Source organism: Mustelus asterias, chromosome 6 (assembly GCF_964213995.1).
Source record: "Mustelus asterias chromosome 6, sMusAst1.hap1.1, whole genome shotgun sequence".
NCBI classification, from domain to species: Eukaryota; Metazoa; Chordata; class Chondrichthyes; order Carcharhiniformes; family Triakidae; genus Mustelus; species Mustelus asterias.
Genome location: NC_135806.1, coordinates 5,006,509 through 5,028,588, shown reverse-complemented (window position 1 = coordinate 5,028,588; position 22,080 = coordinate 5,006,509). Strand labels below are relative to the sequence as shown.

The following is a 22,080-nucleotide window of genomic DNA, read 5'->3' as shown; positions in this document are numbered from 1 at the left end:
CAGCAACCACAATCCCACGTATTTACCCTTCTAATCCCCTGAAGCTAAAGGGCAATTTAGCATGGCCAATCCACCAAGCCTGCACATCTTTGGACTGTGGGAAGAAACCAGAGCACCCGGAGGAAACCCACGCAGACACGGGGAGAACGTACAAATTCCACACAGACAGTGACTCGAGCCGGGAATTGAACCCGGGTCCCTGGCGCTGTGAGTCAGCAGTGCTAACCGCTGTGCCGCCGTGTCTGCCAGGTATTAGAGATTGCTCTCAGAAATGTGGTCTTGTAGCTTTCTAACTTTACTCACTGTGCTTTGAATCATGTTGACTGATTGTAAAAGATACACCACTCTTAGTTTGGGAACAGTAGCATGGTGGTAATGTTACTGGACTAGTAATCAAGAGGCCTGGGCTAATGCTCTGAAGACATGAATTCAAATCCCACCATGGCAGCTGTGGGAATTTAATAAATCAGGAATTACAATGCTAATTGTGTTAATGATGATCATGAAACTGCTGGATTGTTGGAAATACCCATCTGGCTCACTAATGTCCTTTAGGGATGGAAATGTGTCACCCTTACCTGGTCTGGCCTACATGTGACTCCAGACCCTGGTTGACTCTGAAATGGCCTCGCAAGCCACTCAGTTGTAAGTGCTTCCTCATTGTTTGCTCACTGGCAATTAGGGATGGGGAATAAATGCCAGTCTTGCCAATGATGCTAATGGGACAGCACGGTGGCACAGTGGTTAGCACTGCTGCCTCACAGCGCCAGGGACCCGGGTTCGATTCCCGGCTTGGGTCACTGTCTGTGTGGAGTTTGCACATTCTCCCCGTGTCTGCGTGGGTTTCCTCCGGGTGCTCCGGTTTCCTCCCACAGTCCAAAGATGTGCGGGTTTGGTTGATTGGCCATGGTAAATTGCCCCTTAGTGTCAGGGGGATTATGCAGGTAAATATATGGGGTTACGGAGATGAGACCTGGGTGGGATTGTTGTTGGTGCAGACCCGATGGGCCGAATGGCCTCCTTCTGCGCTGTGGGGATTCTATGATTCTATGTCCCAAGTATGAATGCCAAAATATCAAATTGTTTGGTTCTATACTTTGACAAGTTAAGCAACAGATAAAAATGCTAAGTTTGCTATTTCAGCTGGATGGAGGCAATCTGTTGTGAGCATGTATTAGACACAAGGGAAATGTGTGTGTCAGCAGAAGATTCGGACAATATGGACACCTAGTCTGCTGTGAGGTGAAAATGGTGTCAAAATGTAAGCCTAGTGACACTAATAAATAAACTTAAACTTAAAATACAATCATACAATCCCTACAATGCAGAAGGAGGCCATTCGGTCCATCGAGTTTGCACCAACAATCCCACCCAGGCACTATCCCCACAACCCCACATATTTATCCCACAAATCCCTCTAACCAACGCCTCCTGGGACACTAAGGGGCATTTTAGCATGGCCAATCAACCTAACCCACACATCTTTGGAGTGTGGGAGGAAACCGGAGCACCCGGAGGGAACCCACGCAGACCCGGGGCGAACCCGGGTCCCTGGCGCTATGAGGCAGCAGTGCTAACCACTGTGCCACCCTGCCGCCCTGGAAAATAGAAAAATGGTGGGATGGGGACTCCCAGTGCAGCAGATTTCTCAACCTCTGGGAGAAATGAAGGAAAGATTTGTATTGCTGTAGCCAACTTCACCACTTCAGGACATTCCAATGCACTTTCCAGCTAATCAATTACTTTTGAAATGTAGTCGCTGTCGGAATCAAGAACCAACTCACACCCAGTGGCAATGAGATGATGACCAGATAATTGTATTTTTTGTGAGGTTGGTTGATTGAACATTGTCCTCAATACTGGGAAGAATGTCTCCGTTTACACCACGTGAAAGATTGAACCGGAACTTAATCTTTACACATTTACCAAACTTTTATTTACAGAGATACACATAACAAACATACACCTCCCAACCCAACAAGCACAGCTTTAATCTGTTCCAATTTACAGAAGCACAAGTGAATCCCCAGCTTATACCCATTGCCCTGAATGCAACTAAACATCTAATTAATATACAGTTAACACCCTGTTCTGTTTCTAGACCAAGCAGCTATGTAAAGGTGACAAGGCCAACCTGACTGGAACAGCTGTCCCCCTGTGGCCTGGACTAGATAGAAGACCCGACAGCAAGAAGAGAAGGCAGAAAGCGGCGCGGTAGCACAGTGGTTAGCACTGCTGCTTCACAGCTCCAGGGTCCCGGGTTCGATTCCCGGCTCGGGTCACTGTCTGTGTGGAGTTTGCACATTCTCCTCGTGTCTGCGTGGGTTTGCTCCGGGTGCTCCGGTTTCCTCCCACATTCCAAAGATGTGCGGGTTAGGTTGATTGGCCAGGTTAAAAATTGCCCCTTAGAGTCCTGAGATGCGTAGGTTAGAGGGATTAGCGGGTAAAATATGTGGGGGTAGGGCCTGGGTGGGATTGTGGTCGGTGCAGACTCGATGGGCCGAATGGCCTCCTTCTGCACTGTAGGGATTCTATGAAAGATTTCACAAGATGGCATTCTGGAGACACAACCCCAGCCCTGTTTATAACTGCCTCTGACGTCAGCTGGTAACACCCAACATATTGTTGCATCGGAAATGGCCAGCAGCTTTGTGAGATGTCTGGGTTTCCTTCGGGTGCTCTGGTTTCCTCCCATATTGTGGAGATGCCGGCGTTGGACTGGGGTAAACACAGTAAGGAGTCTAACAACACCAGGTTAAAGTCCAACAGGTTTATTTGGTAGCAAACACCACCAAATTAACCTGTTTGCTACCAAATAAACCTGTCGGACTTTAACCTGGTGTTGTTCGACTCCTTACTGTGTTCCTCCCATACGCCAAAGATGTGCAGGTCAGGTGGATTGACCACGCTAAACTGCCCCTTTGTGTCCCAAGATGTGTAGGTTAGGGGCGTAAATGCATGGAGTTACGGGGTTAGGGCCCGGATGGAATGCTGTCGGTGAAGACTCAATTTGCCGAATGGCCTTCTGGGGGGATTCTATGATTCTAATGGGCTTAATGTCTGTGGAGAATGATGGACAGAATGAGGCAGTTCAGTGAGGTGTTTCTCAGAGAGGATCACACAATATGATGCAACACAAGATGAGGCCATTCGGCCCACTGTGTCGGTGTATCAGTCGTTGAGCTATCCCAATTAGTCCCACTACTACCACTTGCTCTTTCCCCCTTTGCACTATTTTCCCTTCAAGTGTTTACCCAATTCCATTTTGAAAGTTATGATTGAACCTGCATCCACCACCCTCTCAAGCAGCACCTTTCCGACCATAAGACATAGGAGCAGAATTAGGCCATTCGGCCCATCGAGTCTGCTCCACCATTCAATCATGGCTGATATGATTCTCATCCCCATTCTCCTGCCTTCTCCCCGTAACCCTTGATCCCCTTATTAATCAAGAACTGTCTATCTCTGTCTAAAAGACACTCAATGACCTGGCCTCCTCTGTGGCAAAGAGTTCCACAGACTCACCACCCTCTGGCTGAAGAAATTCCTCCTCATCTCAGTTTTAAAGGAGCGTCTCTTTACTCTGAGGTTGTGCCCTCGAGTTCTAGTCTCTCCCACTAGTGGAAACATCCTCTCCATGTCCACTCTATCTAGGCCGACAACTCGCTGCGCAAGAACAAATATACTCTTGCTGCTTTGGTTCGACTAATCTTGAAACCTGAGCCAACCAATCACTATCTGCGCCTCACATGGCCTGACACTTATTTCATGTTTATCGATGTTTAGTAACTGCGAACTTGCACTAAACCTTTTAAAAATACTCGTTCCGTATCAACTGGGGGATTGAGTCCAATTCTGGGCATTGCACTATAGGAAGAATGTCAAGGCCTTGGAGAGGGTGCAGAGGAGATTTGTTATGATGGTGGCGGAGATGAAGGACTTCAGTGAACATGGAGGGACTGGAGAAGCTGGGGCTGTTCTTCCTCAGAGCACAGTAAGTAGTCTCACAACACCAGGTTAAAGTCCAACAGGCCTATTTGGTAGCACGAGCTTTCGGAGCGTTGCCCCTTCGTCAGGTGAGAAAGCAGATGAAGGAGCAGCGCTCCGAAAGCTCGTGCTACCAAATAAACCTGTTGGACTTTAACCTGGTGTTGTGAGACTTCTTACTGTGCCCACCCCAGTCCAATGCTGGCATCTCCACATCATTCCTTAGAGCAGTGAAGGTTAAGAGGAGATTTTATGGAGACGTTCAAGTTATGAAAGATATTGATAAAGAGGAGGAATTGCTCCCAGTGGCAGGGGAGCTCAAAACCAAGTGGCTGGGGGGGTGGGGTTGGGGGGCGGGCGAGGGGGGGGGGGGTGCAGTGGGGGGCGGGGGGGGGGTGGACAACAGACATAAGGTAGGCATCAGAGCCAAAGCTGAGATGAAGAGAATTTGTTTTTGACTGGTGATCTGGAAGGTGCTGTCTGAAATGCAATGGAGGCAGGTTCAATAGCAATTTTCAAAAAGCAATTGCATAAATATTTGAAAAGGAAGACTTTGCAAAGCTATGCAAGGAGTGGGGGAGACTAATTCAAAAGCTTTGTAAAATAGCAGCACGACCATGATGGGCCGAATGGCCCCCCCTTCTCTGCTGTATAATTCTGTGAATTATTATCTGGCAACCAAACTGCTCCGTGACTCAATAAGTTTGCAGTGATTAGATTACAAACACTAATCCTGCATCACAGAGGTCTCTGAGGATCAGTCACATTGACACAATGCCAGCCAGCAGTGCAGCTATCGCCAATGTACGACATTAATAAAACCACCACTTAAACTGTATCACACAAATACTCATTTGAATTCTGTCCAACCTGATGAGATCAAGTACTCAATGGCATTACTATCGCGGAGTCCTCCACTATCAACATCCTGGGGGTTACCATTGATCAGAAACTGAGCTTGACCAGTCATGTAAATACTGTGGCTACCAGAGCAGATCAGAGGCTGGGAATCCTGTGGTGAGTAACTCACCTCCTGACCCCCTAAAGTCTGTCTTCATACACAAGTCAGGGGTGTGATGGAATACTCCCCATTTGCCTGGATGAGTGCCGCTCCAACAACACTCAAGAATCTTGACGCCATCCAGTGTAAAGCAGCCCGCTTGATTGGTATCCCTGTCGACTGCCTTAAACATTCACCCTCTACCATCAACGCACAGTGTGCCCCGTCTACAAGATGCACTGCAACAATTCACCAGCTTCCTCATTGATACCTTCCAGAATCCGTAACTTCTGCCACCTAGAAGGACAAGGCCAGCAGACACATGGAAACGCCATCACCTGACGGTTCCCCTCCAAGCTACACACCATCCAGACTTCGAACTATATCGGCTGCTCCTTCACTGTCATTGAGTCAAAATCTTGGAACTTCCTCCCTATCAGCACTGTGGGTGTACGTACATCAGGTGGACTGGAGCAGTTCAAGAAGGCGCTCACCACCACCTTCTCAAGGGGCAATTAGGGATGGGTAATAATGAGGGTGGGCTCGGGCTTCAGGTGGGTGTGAGTCGTGCCCGCTGTGGGGGTGGCAGGGGGTGGTGATGGTGGAGGAAGGTGTCCCATGCAGGCGAGGGGAATCCTTAGTAGGGTCGGGGCAGGGAGAACATTGGGGGTTGGTTATTTGGGAGATGTAGGGAGTCCATGGGTGGTCTGGGTTGGGTAGGGGGAGTCCCATGGGATGGTCAATCTGGATCTTTACCATAGAACATAGATCATTACAGCGCCGTACAGGCCCTTCGGCCCTCAATGTTGTGCCCACCTGTGAAACGATTCTAAAGCCCATCTAACCTACACTATTCCAATATCAACCATATGTTTATCCAATGACCATTTAAATGCCCTTAAATGTTGGTGAGTCCACTACTGCTGCAGGCAGGGCATTCCACACCCTTACTACTCTCTGAGTGAAGAACCTACCTCTGACATCTGTCCTATATCTCATCTGCACCCTTCATCTCATCTGCACCCTTTCCAATGCTTCCACATCCTATAATGCGGCGACCAGAACTGTACGCAATACTCCAAGTGCGGCCGCACCAGAGTTTTGTACAGCTGCAACATGACCTCATGGCTCCGAAACTCAATCCCTCTACCAATAAAAGCCAACACACTGTACACCTTCTTAACAACCCTATCAACCTGGGTGCCAACTTTCAGGGATCTATGCACATGGACACCGAGCTCTCTCTGCTCATACAGACTACCAAGTATCTTACCATTAGCCCAGTACTCTGTATTCCTGTTACTCCTTCCAAAGTGAATCACCTCACACTTTTCCGCATTAAACTCCATTTGCCACCTCTCAGCCCAGCTCTGCAGCTTATCCCTGTCCCTCTGTAACCTGCAACATCCTTCCGCACTGTCCACAACTCCCCCGACTTTAGTGTCATCCGCAAATTTACTAACCCATCCTTCTACGCCCTCATCCAGGTCATTTATAAAAATGACAAACAGCAGTGGCCCCAAAACAGATCCTTGCGGTACACCACTAGTAACTGAACTCCAGGATGAACATTTCCCATCAACCACCACCCTCTGTCTTCTTAGAGCTACCATGGTTACCCAGAACTTAGAAGAGGTTTTAATTCTTCTAACTATTGAATACCCATTTGTGTAACCCTGTCACAACCGTCCAAAGTTTGTGATTTCGATCACATTTTCGAATGGTTCGGAACACAGGGAAATTTCCCAGAAGTTTGTGCTTCTGGGTAATTACCTGCGAGGTTCTCTGGGGATGCTGGGAGGTCAGAGGTTATGACCCAACATCTCATGGTGTCCAAAAGGGAAATCCTAGTGGAACACAGCGGAGAACGGAAAGGTCAAACAGGCAGACAAATGTTGCTACTTCGGAAGTATGGAAAGTGTGACTAAGAAATCAGACCCAGGATTGGAATGACCAAAGGGGTATTCCCAAAAATGAAAAGGATTACAATCAACTCAAAATTAGCCCTAAAAGCAAAGCTGAGATTCTTTATTTATTCATCGTCTGGGGTATCACAGGCAGGGCCAGCATTTACTGCCCTTGAATTGAGTGGCTGGCAACATGTGGGCCAGACCCGGCAAGGATGGCAGATTTCCTTCCCTAGGGGACATTAGTGAACCAGAATTGACAATGGGTTGGATGCACATCATTAGACTTGTTGAGTCCAGATGTATTTCATTTTTCACCATCTGCCATGGTGTGATTTGAATCTGGGTCCCTCGAGCATTCCCCTATGTCTCTGGATTACTCAGTAATAATACCACCAAGGCCTAGACTCTGATGTACATGGTAACATTTCACAATCCACATGATGCAAAACTTCGAGTATTCATAGAATCCCCACAGTGCAGAAGAAGGCCATTCAGCCCATCGTGTCTACATTGACTCTCCGACAGAATATTTTCCCCAGGCCCTATCCCCATCACCCGGCATGTTTACCCTGCTAATCCCCCTAACCTACACATCTTTGGACACCAAGGGACAATTTAGCAAGGCCACTTCACCTAACCAGCACATCTTTAAGATTGTGGGAGGAAACCAGAGCACCCGAGGAAACCCACCAGACACGGGGAGAACTTGCAAACTCCACACAGTGAGTGGTTAGGATCTGGAATGCACTGTCTGAGAGTGTGGTGGAGACAGGTTCACACAGTGAGTGGTTAGGATCTGGAATGTACTGTCTGTGAGTGTGGTGGAGATAGATTCACAGTGAGTGGTTAGGATCTGGAATGTACTGTCTGTGAGTGTGGTGGAGATAGATTCACAGTGAGTGGTTAGGATCTGGAATGTACTGTCTGTGAGTGTGGTGGAGACAGGTTCACACAGTGAGTGGTTAGGATCTGGAATGTACTGTCTGTGAGTGTGGTGGAGATAGATTCACACAGTGAGTGGTTAGGATCTGGAATGCACTGTCTGAGAGTGTGGTGGAGACAGATTCACACAGTGAGTGGTTAGGATCTGGAATGCACTGTCTGAGAGTGTGGTGGAGACAGATTCACACAGTGAGTGGTTAGGATCGGGATTGCACTGTCTGAGAGTGTGGTGGAGACAGATTCACACAGTGAGTGGTTAGGATCTGGAATGTACTGTCTGAGAGTGTGGTGGAGACAGATTCACACAGTGAGTGGTTAGGATCGGGATTGCACTGTCTGAGAGTGTGGTGGAGACAGATTCACACAGTGAGTGGTTAGGATCGGGATTGCACTGTCTGAGAGTGTGGTGGAGATAGATTCACACAGTGAGTGGTTAGGATCTGGAATGCACTGTCTGAGAGTGTGGTGGAGATAGATTCACACAGTGAGTGGTTAGGATCGGGATTGCACTGTCTGAGAGTGTGGTGGAGGCCAGTTCAATAGAGACAAAAAGGAATTGGGTCATTACCTGGAAAGTTTGCAAAGCTATGGGGTGGAGTCGGGGGAGTGGCATTAGATGAATTGCTCCTTCAGAGGCCCAGCATTCACATGATGGGCCGAATGGTCACCCACTGTGCTGCAATCATTCCATGATTTGACAATATGATAATTGTTAATGTAATTAATATCAATCAACCTTCTTGACCCACAAAGGGAATATTCCTGCAGGAAGATTTTATGGATTAAAAAAAGTCTTTAAGTTACACTGATTACTCTGTCTTTCGCTGAAGTCCCAGGTACCCTGTTGCCCGGTCATGCTGTTATCAGCTCACAATCCCAGTGAGTTACAGATCCAACCACTTTACATCTAAAGCTACTGACATTCTCACCAATGGAGGTCGTCACAAGGTGACCCATTGAAGCAAGATCTGGGCAATTGTACAAAAACGCTTTTTAAACATGTTTGTATGAAAATTTGTATGTGTGTTTGTGTGTGTGCGTGCATCTGTTTGTGTGTGTGTGGGTCTGTGAGTGTGTGTATCAATGTGTGTGTATACATGATGATATGTGTCTGAGTGTATGTGCATCTGTATGTGTGTGTGTATCTTTGTATGTATGTGTCTGTGTCTGCATGCGTCTCTGTGTCTCTATGTGTGTCTGTCTCTCTATGTGTGTGTCTGTGTGTGTGTCTGTGTGTGTGCGTGTATGTGTGTGTGCATCTATGTGTGTGTCTGTATGTGTGTGTCTATGTGCGTGTGCAAGCGTGTGTGTGTGCTTGTGTGTGTCTGCGTCTGTGTGTGTCTGTATCTGTGTGTGTCTGTATGTGTGTGTGTGCGTGTGTGTATGTGTGTGTGCATGTGTGTGTCTGTATCTGTGTGTGTGTGTGTGTGTGCGTGTGTGTGTGTGCGTGTGTGTATGTGTGTCTGAGTGTGTGCGTGTGTGTGTGCGTGTGTGTATGTGTGTATGTGTGTGTGTGTGTATGTGTGTGTGCGTGTGTGTATGTGTGTATGTGTGTGTGCGTCTGTGTGTGCGTGTGTGTATGTGTGTGTGTGTGTGCGTGTGTGTATGTGTGTGTGCGTGTGTGTGTGCGTGTGTGTGTGTGCGTGTGCGTGTGTGTATGTGTGTGTGATTGCAAGCTGAAAAATAGGGTAATTCTTCATGATTGCATCCTGTTTCTCACTCTCAACTCAACCACAATGTTTTCCATTTTATACCGATCAACACAAGATGTGTGAAATTAGACCATTTAATGAAACTTCTGTGTAAAATTTTACACAGACTTTACACCTGGTCTGTGCAGTGGTGAAGGATGGGTTTATCAGAGAAAACCAGGTTCAATTTTCTTCTGGGGGGTCGGTCTTGTCTTTTAATGATAATATGGAACAGCGTATAGCTCAAGAAAACCCAATTATATTGCTTTCATCAAATTTGATAAGGGTTTTGACACTTATGTCTCTCAAAACGGACGATCCATTACACCGTCGGGTGCTTTCTGCTTTTCTTCCTCTTGTCTTTTAGCCTTTCACATCCTAAGCTTACTGTACTGGATAATTCCCAGCTCCCTAAGAGCTAAAGTTCCTCTCCCCACTGGGATTGAAGATAACAAGTTTCCAGAATCCTTTTTGTCAATACTTTGGCAACATAGAATTGCAGAATGATAGAGATTGTGGTGGCTCTTTGAATGAGATATCCATTCTTTAAAATTCTTTCATGGGATGTGGGCTTTGCTGGGTTACCCTTCCCTAACTGCCCTTGAACTGAGTGTTTCGCTCGGCCATTTCAGAAGGGCAGTTAAGAGTCAACTACATTGCTGTGGCTCTGGAATCACATGTAGGCCAGACCAGGTAAGGATGGCAGATTTCCTTCCCTAAAGGGGCATTAGTGAACCATGTAGGTTTTTACATCAATAATAGTTATCATGCTCACCATCACTGAGAGTAGCTTTCAATTCCAATTTATTAACTGAACTTAGATTCTACCAGCTGACATGGTGGGATTTGAATCCATGCTCATAGAATCCCTGCAGTGCAGAAGGAGGCCATTCAGCCCATCGAGCCTGCACCGACCACAATCCCATCCAGGCCCTATCCCCATAACGTTACTTATTTACCCTTATTAACCCCCTGGTACTAAGGAGCAATTTACCATGGCCAATCAACATCTTTGGACTGTGGGAGGAAACTGGAGCACCCAGAGGAAACCCACACAGACATGGGAAGAATGTGCAAACTCCACACAGACAGTGACCTAAGCTGGGAATTGAACCCGGGTTCCTGGCACTGTGAGGCAGCACTGCTAACCACTGTGTCACCGTGGCGGGAGCATTAACCTGGGCCTCTAGATTATAAATCCAGTGACATTACCACTACGATGCCAATTCTCCACCCCACTCCCCCCAGCTCATTCGCTATTGTCCACCTTACAGTGGCCTTGGAGGGAGTGCCGCACAGATTCACTAGAATGATACCAGGACTCCAAGGTTTGAATTACAAGAAGTGATTACACAAACTAGGATTGTATTCAAAGATCAAAGTTTTCAAGATATGGGCAGAACGGATAAAGTCTTAGGGACATAGGCTTTAGGAGCAGGAGTAGGCCATTCGGCCCCTCAAACTTGCTCCGCCATTCTATAAGCCCATGACTGATCTGATTGTAAGCTTAACCCCACATTCCTGTCCTCCCCGTCCAAATAGGTTGATAGATTGAAACTATTTCCACTGGTTGGGGATGGGAGGACTTGGGAAGGTAGAATCTAAAATTTAGAGCCAGACATTCCAGGAATGAAATTAGAAAACACTTCTACAAACTAAGTCGAATTTGGAACTCCCTTCTGTGAACTTGGGGTGAATGGAATCAAAGGTTATGTGGAGAAAGCAGGATTAGGCTACTGAGTTGGATGATCAGCCATGATTGTGATGAATGACGGAGCAGACTCGAAGGGCCGAATGGCCTCCTCCTGCTCCTATCTTCTATGTTTCTGTGAATGGCAATGGATGCTCAATCAATTGTTAATTCTAAATCTGAGATTGATAAATTTTTGTTTGTTTTGTCAGTAAGGAGGATTTCAGGCAAAGGTGGGTATGTATAGAGTTAGGTCGCAGATTAGCCAGGTTCTCATCGAATAGCGTGTGTAAGGGACTGAGGAAAATTTGTGGGGAAGACGTTTACCAGTGTTCTTTGTCCCTTGTGGGTTTCAGTGTCCTGTTTGCCGGGCGGATGCTGTGAACAGGATGCTGTTGGTTGAGTGATGTGGGCTGGGCCAATGGGATTGCTCTGGGGGCGGGAAGAAAAAAAAGGCGCCAGGAAGTGAAGCAGCTGCAGAGCTGAAGAGGGAGTGTGCAGAAGAGGGACAGCCATGTTTTTTGAAGAGAAGCTTTTCAGAGGCAGTAAAAAGTCAGTTCGAAGTGAATCTTTCTCAGGTAGAACTGCTTGGTTTTTCATGACTGCCGAGGAGGACAGCCTTCAGCGCACTGGACCTGCGTTACTACACAGATAGCTCGCGGCACCTCTGCCTCGTGTGCTTGCTCCATCATCTTCCCTCTCGTAGACCCGTCTGGACTGTGTGTGTGTGTCAGGGTTAAGTGAGTGCTATCAGACAGGAACGGTAACAGAATGTGGTTTTCTTCAGATGTGCACCAACGGATGGGCCCCAACGTTTAAAATTCAATTGGTGATATTCTGAACATTTCTCAGGTTGAAACTGTTAATTGGAGTTGGGATTCTTTACTTGTTTATATCTGCTAATTATATTTGTTATTAAATTTTTTTGTTATTCCGTTTACCTTGTTGTTCCGAACCTTTTCTCATTATAAGGTTTATCTCAATAACATTTTTGGAGGCACCGTGCTAAACATACTCAAATCCTTTCCATGCAAGCCTGTACTGGCATTTATGGGTAAACAGGAAATTTAGCCAGCTCACCATCAACTGCTAGGAATTTAGGATCCTGTAAATCAAACAGTTAAATAGTAGCCCCATCTAGTGATCAGCAGGGGGTTACACGTGGAACAGGCTTGAGGGGCTGAATGGCCTTCTCCTGTTCCTGTGTCTCATTTTTCTGCCAAGTGTTCCTTACACTATCGACATTTGTGTCTCCATAGATTCTTTTTTTACCTTTAAAGTGGCAGAATAACATTAACAACAAGCTCTGTTTAAATGTAAAAACCAGTCTTAAAATGTAATTAAATTCCCAAATGGTGTTTGGAACATATATATTTAAGGGAGTTATTACTCTGTGCTGAATGTCCAAATAAACAGTTTACATTAACTGTATTAAGTTGAATTTCTAAATAACTCTATATTTTTAGGTTTAGAAATGGAATATATATATATGTATTTCATGCATTGCTCACCACTATAGGGATATCGGAGACTCACTTCACACAGCTCCTCTAACTCATGTTTTTTTTAACCGGAACAGGCTAGGAGCTTGCAGAACAGTTACCACGGCTGGAATTTGATAAATGGTGAATATAAAATAACCCATGGGCATCTAATTCAGTGGAGGGGGATCTCAGGGGTGGCACGGCGGTGTGGAGCTCTATCACCTCAGACCCAGAAAGTTGTGGGTTAATTTGGGCGGCACAGTAGCACAATGGTTAGCGCTGCTGCCTCACAGCGCCAGGGAACTGGGTTCAATTCCCAGCTTGGGTAACTGTCTGTGCGGAGTCTGCACGTTCTCCCCGTGTCTGTGTGGGTTTCCTCCGGGTGCTCCGGATTCCTCCCACAGTCCGAAAAACATACTGGTTAGGGTGCATTGGCCATACTAAATTCTCCCTCAGTGTACCCGAATAGGCACCGGAGTGTGGCAACTAGGAGATTTTCACAGTAACTTCATTGCTATGTTAATGTAAATCTACTTGTGACTAATAAATAAACTTTAAACTTTAAAATCTAATGTTAAAGAAGCCCACCAATGCCTCGATTTTCTCAGGAGACTAAGGGAATTTGGCATGTCCACTACAACTTTCACTAACTTTTACAGATGCACCATGGAAAGCAGCCTTTCTGGTTGTATAACAGCTCGGTATGGCTCCTGCTCTGTCCAAGACCGCAAGAAACTACAAAGTGTCATGAACGAAGCCCAGTCCATCACGCAAACCAGCTTCCCATCCATTGACTCTGTCTACATTTCCCGCTGCCTTGGCAAAGCAGCCAGTATAATTAAGGACCCAGCGCACCCTGGACATTCTCTCTTCCACCTTCTTCTGTCGGGAAAAAGATACCAAAGTCTGAGGTCACGAACCAACCGACTCAAGAACAACTTCTTCCCTGCTGCTGTCAGACTTTTGAATGGACCTACCTTGCATTAAGTTGATCTTTTTCTACACCCTAGCTATGACTGTAACAATACATTCTGCACCCTTTCCTTTCCTTCTCTATGAACGGTATGCTTTGTCTGTATAGCGCGCAAGAAACAATACTTTTCAGTGTGTTAATACGTGTGACAATAATAAATCAAATCAAATCAAATCGTGATGCTCTTTAGAATCTGCCTCTTCGACTAAGGTTTTGGTGTCACGTCCGAATATGTCCTTTTATAGCTCGATGTTGAATTCTATTTTATAAAACTCCTTAGAAATGAATTAGGATGTTTGGCAACATGAAGGAAGCTATATAAATGCAAGTAATTGTTAATGTCAAGTAACACCAGCAAAGCTCCTCATGAGGTATTGCAAGGTTCCAATCCTGTTATGTTCCTCCAGGGAATGGAATTAAAACACTGGGTATATTTTTAATTCTTGAGGGAGTAGGGAAGTCTATCTTATTGACTCATACGTCAAAAGGTGGACGATTAGAGACCGTGCTCCCTCCTGCTTGGAGCTCTGACTAATAGACTGGGTCAGTCATTCGAAGACACTCCCAAAGTAATTCTGTGACCTTGGATGGGCTGGATTTTACAGAGCTCCTTCAACCCTGCTCTCCCCCACCCTGGTTAAAGAGAGGAGCCCACCCATTTCCCCCACTGTCACTCACTGGCCATTCGGCCATTACTAGGCTGGAGGGGAGTTCAGCCGCTCAGGGAGAGAGAGCGCCACCTCGGAGAGAGAGCTATCGACCAATCGGATGGCCGGCAACCCTGTGCTCTCAGTAGGAGCTCATCAGGGCACACTGGTCACTGCTGGGATAACAGGCAGTCCCCAAAGGAGATTTCATAGAATCATAGAATCCCAACAGTGCAGAAGGAGGCCATTCGGCCCATTGAGTCTGCACCGACCACAATCCCACCCAGACCTTATCCCTGTACTCCATGTATTTACCTTGCTAATCCCTCTGACATTAAGGGGCAATTTAGCATGGCCAATCAACCTAAACTGCACATCTTTGGAGTGTGGGAGGAAACCGGAGCACCCAGAGGAAACCCACGCATATACGGGGAGAACTCCACACAGACAGTCAGCCAAGCCGGGAATCGAACCCAGGTCCCTGGCGCTGTGAGGCAGCAGTGCTAACCACTGTGTCACTGTGCCACTGTAAGTCATTGCTGGAGTCAGAAATTAGGGTAAGGTGGGGGGGTGGTGGATTTCACCAGGGTGTGGCTGGCAAGCCTCAATGTGAGGAGTTAAGGATTGGGGGCATGATTTGAGAGGTCAGAGGTGAGAGTAGAGGATGTACGACCTTGGTAGGGAAGGAAGGGGCTCCCCATCTTATTCAATTTGGCTTGCAGTTGTTCAAAGGTACACTTAACATGTTCAAGTCATTCCCAAGAGCTGGCTCCATTATCAGAGTCTATCAATCACACCCTGCTACCCACGCACCCCCCCCCCCCTCCCCCAACCTGGCTGCTAATCAGTAAGAGGCAACCCCGCCATACTCACCAGCTCACAGTCCACAATGCCAGACACAAACTGAGCACTCTGGCACGAGAGGACAAATCCAGCCAAGTTCAGGAGCACACAGACAACGGACAGCAAGATGAATAGGTTTACCTAGAGCAAGAGAAGATACCAATCAACAAAGGGCCACTCGCCCATCGGTCTGGCACAACATAACACGGATATCCACGTACCCCTGTGAAAGGGGCCTCAGAGGGCTGCTGCCAAAAGACGGGGACTGGCTGGGGCTGTGTGGCGATCTAATGGAGGTCTTCAAAAGTACAGAAAGGTTTGACTAGGTGGGAAGATGTCTTCACTTGTGGGGGGAGACCAGAATTTTGGGTCATCAATATAAGATAGCCAATAATAAATCCAATAGGGAATTCAGGAGAATCCTTATCTGAGGAAGGATGTCCTTGCTATAGAGGGAGTACAGCGAATATTTGCCAGGCTGATTCCTGGGATGGCAGGTCTGTCATATGAGGAGAGACTAAGTCGGTTAGGATTATATTCACTGGAGTTTAGAAGAGTGAGAGGGGATCTCATAGAAACTTATAAAATTCTAGCAGGTTTAGACAGGATAGATTCTGAAAGAATGTTTCCCATGGTGAGGGAGTCCAGAACTAGGGGGTCATAGTTTAAGGATAAGGGGTAAACCTTTTAGAACTGAGTTGAGAAATTTCTTCACCCAGAGGGTGGTGAATGTGTGGAATTCACTACCACAGAAAGTAGCTGAGGCCAAAAATGTTGTGTGATTTCAAGAAGAAATTAGATATAGCTCTTGGGGCTAAAGGGAACAAGGGATATGGGGGGAAAGACGGAATCAGGATATTTAATTCAATGATCAGCCATGATCAAAATGAATGGCGGAGCAAGCTCGAAGGGCTGAATGACCTCCTCCTGCTTCTAGTTTCTATGTTTCTATGTTAGGAGAAACCTCTTTATCCAGAGAGTGGGGAGAATGTGGAATTCACTCCCATGGGGAATGGGGAGAATGTGGAATTCACTCCGACAGGGAGTGGGGAGAATGTGGAACTCACTTCCACGGGGAGTGGGGAGAATGTGGAATTCACTCCCATGGGGAATGGGGAGAATGTGGAACTCACTTCCACGGGGAGTGGGGAGAATGTGGAACTCACCCCCACAGGGAGTGGGGACAATGTGGAACTCGCTCCCACAAGGAGTGGGGAGAATGTGGAACTCGCTCCCATGGGGAGTGGGGAGAATGTGAATCTTACTCCCACAGGGAGTGGGGGAGAATGTGGAACTCACTCCCACAGGGAATAGGGAGAATATGGAACACACTCCCAGAGGGAGTGGGGAGAATGCAGAACTCGCTCCCACAGGGAATGGGAGAATATGGAACACACTCCCACAAGGATTCGGTAATAATGTGGAACTCGCTCTCATAGGGAGTAGGGACAATGTGAACTCGCTCTCGCAAGGAGTGGGGAGAATGTGGAACTCGCTCTCACAAGGAGTGGGGAGAATGTGGAACACACTCCCACAGGGAGTGGGGACAATGTGGAACTCGCTCCCACAGGAAGTGGGAAGAATGTGGAACTCGCTCCCACAGGGAGTGGGGAGAATGTGGAACTCACTCCCACAGGGAGTGGGGAGAATGTGGAACTCACTCCCACAGGGAGTGGGGAGAATGTGGAACTCGCTCCCATAGGAAGTGGAGAGAATGTGGGACTCACCCCCACGGGGAGCGGGGAGAATGTGGAACTCACTCTCACAGGGAGGAGGGGAGAATGTGGAACTTGGTCTCACAGGGAGGGGGGGAGAATGTGGAACTCAGTCCCACAGGGAGTGCTTGAGGTGAATTGTTTGGATACATTAAAGGAGGAAGCTGGATAAAGACATGAGGGGGAACGGAATAGAAGGATTTGCTGTTGGGTGACAGAAAGAAGGGTGGAAGGAGATTCATGTGGAGAATAAACACCAGCATGGAGCAGTTGAGCCAAATGGCCTGTTCCCGAGCTGAGAATTCAATCTACCATGAGGGACAGCATCAGGGAATCTCAGTCATTGAAACTGCAAAACTCAAGAGGGACTTGGAGAGTGAAGGTGATGGCGATTGGAAAGGCAGCACTGGACTTTCAGAAATGTCAAATGAAGCACTGGAAATCACAGACTAATTTTAGAAAAAAATGCGCTCAGCTTGAATAGCTTTGAGTCAAAGTTCACCAAACTCCCAGGAGGGACAGAGAGCAAAGGCCACACTTGGAACTTTCAAAATCCCCACTCACCAAAATTAGTAACTAAAGCTTAAGAAAATGTTTCATGCAAATAAAATATTCAACAGTTGAAAGATTCCGCAATGTTCCTTACTCTGATTAAATAAATAGCCCGTAGATTTCTCATTGAGTTTTCTCTTTACCCATTCACATAAACGCAGCTGTTTGCAGAGTTGTTCAATGCACATATCCCCTCTCGTCACAAATACCAACCACCAGAATTTCTCACTGACTGTCAGCATGTCAATGCTCACTGACAACTATCGCCATAAACTGGCCCTTCGTCCTGTTCCGAACCCCAATCAATCCACACTGGGGACCCTCGCACCTTAGCTCCCAGAATGAGCGGGGATTCAGCAGCCTCTGCTCAACACAGGAACACTTCCACAAACACAGGTCCCTGCCAACATTACGCAGAGATCACAACTGCTGCCATTAACACAAGTGCACACATGCAAAGGGACATGCAAACACACAAACACATACACAGAAACATACAAACAAACACACAGACGCACACGAGCACAGAGACATGTAAACACACACGCGTGCGCACAGAAACATGCAAACACACAGAGACATACACAAGCACAGAGACACGTAAACACACACACGTGCGCACAGAAACATGCAAACATACACAGAGACATGTAAAGACACACACAGACACATAAGGACAGAGACATGTAAACACACACACGCATGTACAGAGACATGCAAACACACACACACACACAGACACACATAAATGAGTACACATACACACAAATACACCAACAGGAAAACACACTCATACAGACTGTACACATATACAAACACACCTATCCCTGACCTTCTATATTGCTCCATCTGCTCTGCCCCTCTGGAACAATATAAAATCCATCAGGTCTCCCTCACTTTAACTCTGAAGAAGAATCATACTGGACTCGAAACGTTAACTCTGTTTCTCTCTCCGCAGATACTGCCAGACCTGCCGGATCTCCAGCATTTTCTGTTTTTATTTCCGATTTCCAGCATTGCTTTTATCAAATATTCCAATATCAGTAGAAGCATTTAGTTTCTCACCCCAGCCAGAATCTAAAATATAACTGACTCAGAAATGGAACCAAGTCTAACAGTTTAGTGGTGGAGGAATCGGTAACAATAAGGAAAAAAGCATTGAATCAGAAACTATAGATAAACCCTTAGTCTTGCATACTGAGTTATTCATCACCTCAGCAATGCAAACCTGTGGGTGTCACGGTGGCACAGTGGTTGGCACTGTTGCCTCACAGCGCCAGAGACTGGGGTTCAATTCCCGGCTTGGGTCACTGTCTGTATGGAGTCTGCACATTCTCCCCGTGTCTGCGTGGGTTTCCTCCGGGTGCTCTGGTTTCCTCCCCCACAGTCCGAAAGACGTGCTGGTTAGGGTGCACTGGCCGTGCTAAATTCTCCCTCAGTGTACCTGAACAGGTGCCCGGAGTGTGGCGACTGGGGGATTTTCACAGTAACTTCATTGCAGTGTTAATGTAAGCCTACTTGTGACATTAATAAATAAACTTTAAACCTAAAAAACTGCTGATACCATGAAGCATTGATTAGTTAGTTAATGTAAGGTTACATAATAGATTCACAGAATAATATTACCCATCCAAATTTAAGTATCTAAGTCCCTCCACATCCTTGTTGCTCCCTCTCCCTGTAACCTCCTCAATCATCCTTACCTCTTCCAATAACTCACAAAAGAGTTTCAGAAGGGATACCTTATTTATTAGGGGTGCTTGATTGGCCCCCCTTCCACAAACATTCACTTCCTCCACCACCCATTCATAGCTGCAGCCGCATGCCCCATCTACAAGATTCAGTGCAGCAAATGGGATGTTGGCCTATATCGCAAGGGGGATAGAATATAAAAGCAGAGATGTCTTGCTGCATCTGCACAGGGCATTGGTGAGGCCGCAGCTGGAATACTGTGTGCAGTATTGGTCCCCTTATTTGCGGAAGGATATATTGGCCTTGGAGGGAGTGCAGAGAAGGTTCACCAGGTTAATACCAGAGATGAGGGGTGTTGATTATGAGGAGAGACTGAGCAAATTGGGTTTGTACTCGTTGGAATTTAGAAGGCTGAGGGGGGATCTTATAGAGGCCTATAAGATAATGAAGGGGCTGGATAGGGTAGAGGTGGAGAGATTCTTTCCACTTAGAAAGGAAGCTAGAACTAGAGGGCACAGCCTCAAAATAATGGGTGGGTCAGTTTAGGACAGAGTTGAGGAGGAACTTCTTCTCTCAGAGGGTGGTTAATCTCTGGAATTCTCTGCCCACTGAAGTGGTGGAGGCTACCTCGTTGAATATGTTTAAATCACGGATAGATGGATTCCTGATCGGTAAGGGAATTAGGGGTTATAGGGATCAGGCGGGTAAGTGGAACTGATCCACTTCAGATCAGCCATGATCTTATTGAATGGCGGGGCAGGCTCGAGGGGCTAGATGGCCTACTCCTATTCCTTATGTTCTTATGTTCTTAACTCACCAAGCCTCCTTCAACAACACTTCCTAACCTCTGACCTCTCCCACTTGGAAAGACAAGGGCAGCAGGCGCATGGGAACACCGCCACCTGTATGTTCCTCCCCAAGCCACACTTCATCCTCACTTGGGAAAGCTGAGCTTTCTGTTTCTGCTCACCTCTTTCAATGTCCTCCCCAACCGTCAGCCTCCAGGGGTCACGGCCATCAGTGTGTGGCCAAGTTCCCCTCCAATTCGATTTTCAAGTTTGCCGACGACACCACCGTAGTGGGTCGGACCTCAAACAATGACGTGACAGAGTACAGGAATGAGATAGAGAATCTGGTGAACTGGTGCGGCAACAATAATCTCTCCCTCAATGTCAACAAAACGAAGGAGATTGTCATCAACTTCAGGAAGCATAAAGGAGAACATGCCCCTGTCTACATCAACGGGGATAAAGTAGAAATGGTCGAGAGCTTCAAATTTTTAGGTGTCCAGATCACCAACATACTGTCCTGGTCCCATCATACCAACATTATAAGAAAGCCCACCAACGCCTTTACTTTCTCAGAAGACGAAGGAAATTTGACATGTCTGCTACGACTCTCACCAACTTTTACAGATGCACCATAGAAAGCATTCTTTCTGGTTGTATCACAGCTTGGTATGGCTCCTGCTCTGCCCAAGACCGCAAGGAACTACAAAAGGTCATGAATATAGCCCAATCCATCACGCAAACCAGCCTCCCATCCATTGACTCTGTCTACATTTCCCGCTGCCTTGGAAAAGCAGCCAGCATAATTAAGGACCCCACACACCCCGGAATTCTCTCTTCCACCTTCTTCCGTTGGGAAAAAGATACGAAAGTCTGAGGTCACACACCAACCAACTCAAGAACAGATTCTTCCCAGATTCTGCTGTCAGACTTTTGAGTGGACCTACCTTGCATTAAGTTGATCTTTCTCTACACCCTAGCTATGACTGTAACACTACACTCTGCACTCTCTCCTTTCCTTCTCTATGAACGGTATGCTTTGTCTGTATAGCGTGCAAGGAACAATACTTTTCACTGTATACTAATACATGTGTCAATAATAAATCAAATCAAATTAAATCAAATCAAATCAAAATCTGTCTCCCAGTTCTCTGTGTCAGTGCCCGCCATCATGCTAACCGGTGTCCCTGTAGAGGGAGTAAAGAAGCCCAGGGGGCTGTGACCAGTGGCCACTTCACCGTACACAAGATCTTTGGGTACATGGTCATCATCCATCAGATGAGCATGGGTGAGCTAGCGCAGACATCACTGGTTTAGTAATGAGTGTATGCTGATGGAATGAGCACGCTCCAAGACCTCGGAGTTAGTGACCTTGTCCTGACAAGAGATGCTAAGGATTTATCTGAGACAGTGAGGGTAGAAATTGTTCCCGCTTTTCTCCTGCCTAGCATAAAAGACTAGCATTCAGGTACAGTCTTTTCATTCGAAAAACTAATAGAATGTTATTGTTTATTGCGAGGAGAATTGAATGTAAAAGGTAGCGAGATTATCCTTTAGTTATACAGGTGAGACCAGTCTGGAATACCGTGTGCAGTATTGGTCACCTTATTAATGTAGAATGTAAAAGTGTTGAAAGACTGCCACATTTCCGACACTACAACAGTGAGCACACTTTACCACAGGACATCATTGGCTGTAAAGCGCTTTGGGATGTCCTGCGGTAGTGAAGGGTGCTCTGCAAATGCAACACCTTTGTGTATTACTGTGCTGTGAGATGGAGAGTGTCAATGGATGGAAGGGTGGAAGGTGACAGTCTGTGTTCACGAGGCCCACCCCCCCCCCGCAACAGCAAAATATCAAATCAGAAACTGCCTCAAATGGAGCTCTGTTTTCAAAGTATTTATCACTGGCAATTATTTCAGAAGCTTTGGTGACCACAACTGAATAAACTTCATGAGCCAACGAAAACACACCCTGCATTCCGATGTCAAGAGTCTCATTTTGACTCCATTGCCAGCAAGAGGTTCAATCATTAACCACAGCAACATAGCTTCGTGCTGAAAGTGGAGGAAGCCCCACTTCATATCTGTTCACTGGTTTATCTTTTCCAGAAAGATGGAAAATTTTACATTTATTTGACACCTTTCAGCAGCTCAGCACGTCGCA

General features: G+C 46.6%; 1 protein-coding gene across 6 annotated transcripts in view; it reads right to left on the bottom strand.

Annotated features, from left to right (window-relative positions):
• The window catches only part of LOC144494735 (beta-crystallin B1-like), a 94,920-nt gene that overhangs the window by 36,854 nt on the left and 35,986 nt on the right, over nucleotides 1–22,080 (bottom strand). For 4 of the 6 annotated variants that reach the window (XM_078214012.1, XM_078214010.1, XM_078214007.1 and 1 more), the window contains exon 3: nucleotides 15,198–15,308. The exons of 1 other annotated variant lie outside the window; for it this stretch is intronic. In XM_078214012.1, coding sequence (XP_078070138.1) covers nucleotides 15,198–15,308 — 111 coding nt within the window. Of the gene's footprint in view, nucleotides 1–15,197; nucleotides 15,309–22,080 lie in introns of those variants that run through there. One more of the 6 variants, XM_078214011.1, reaches the window with a different exon arrangement.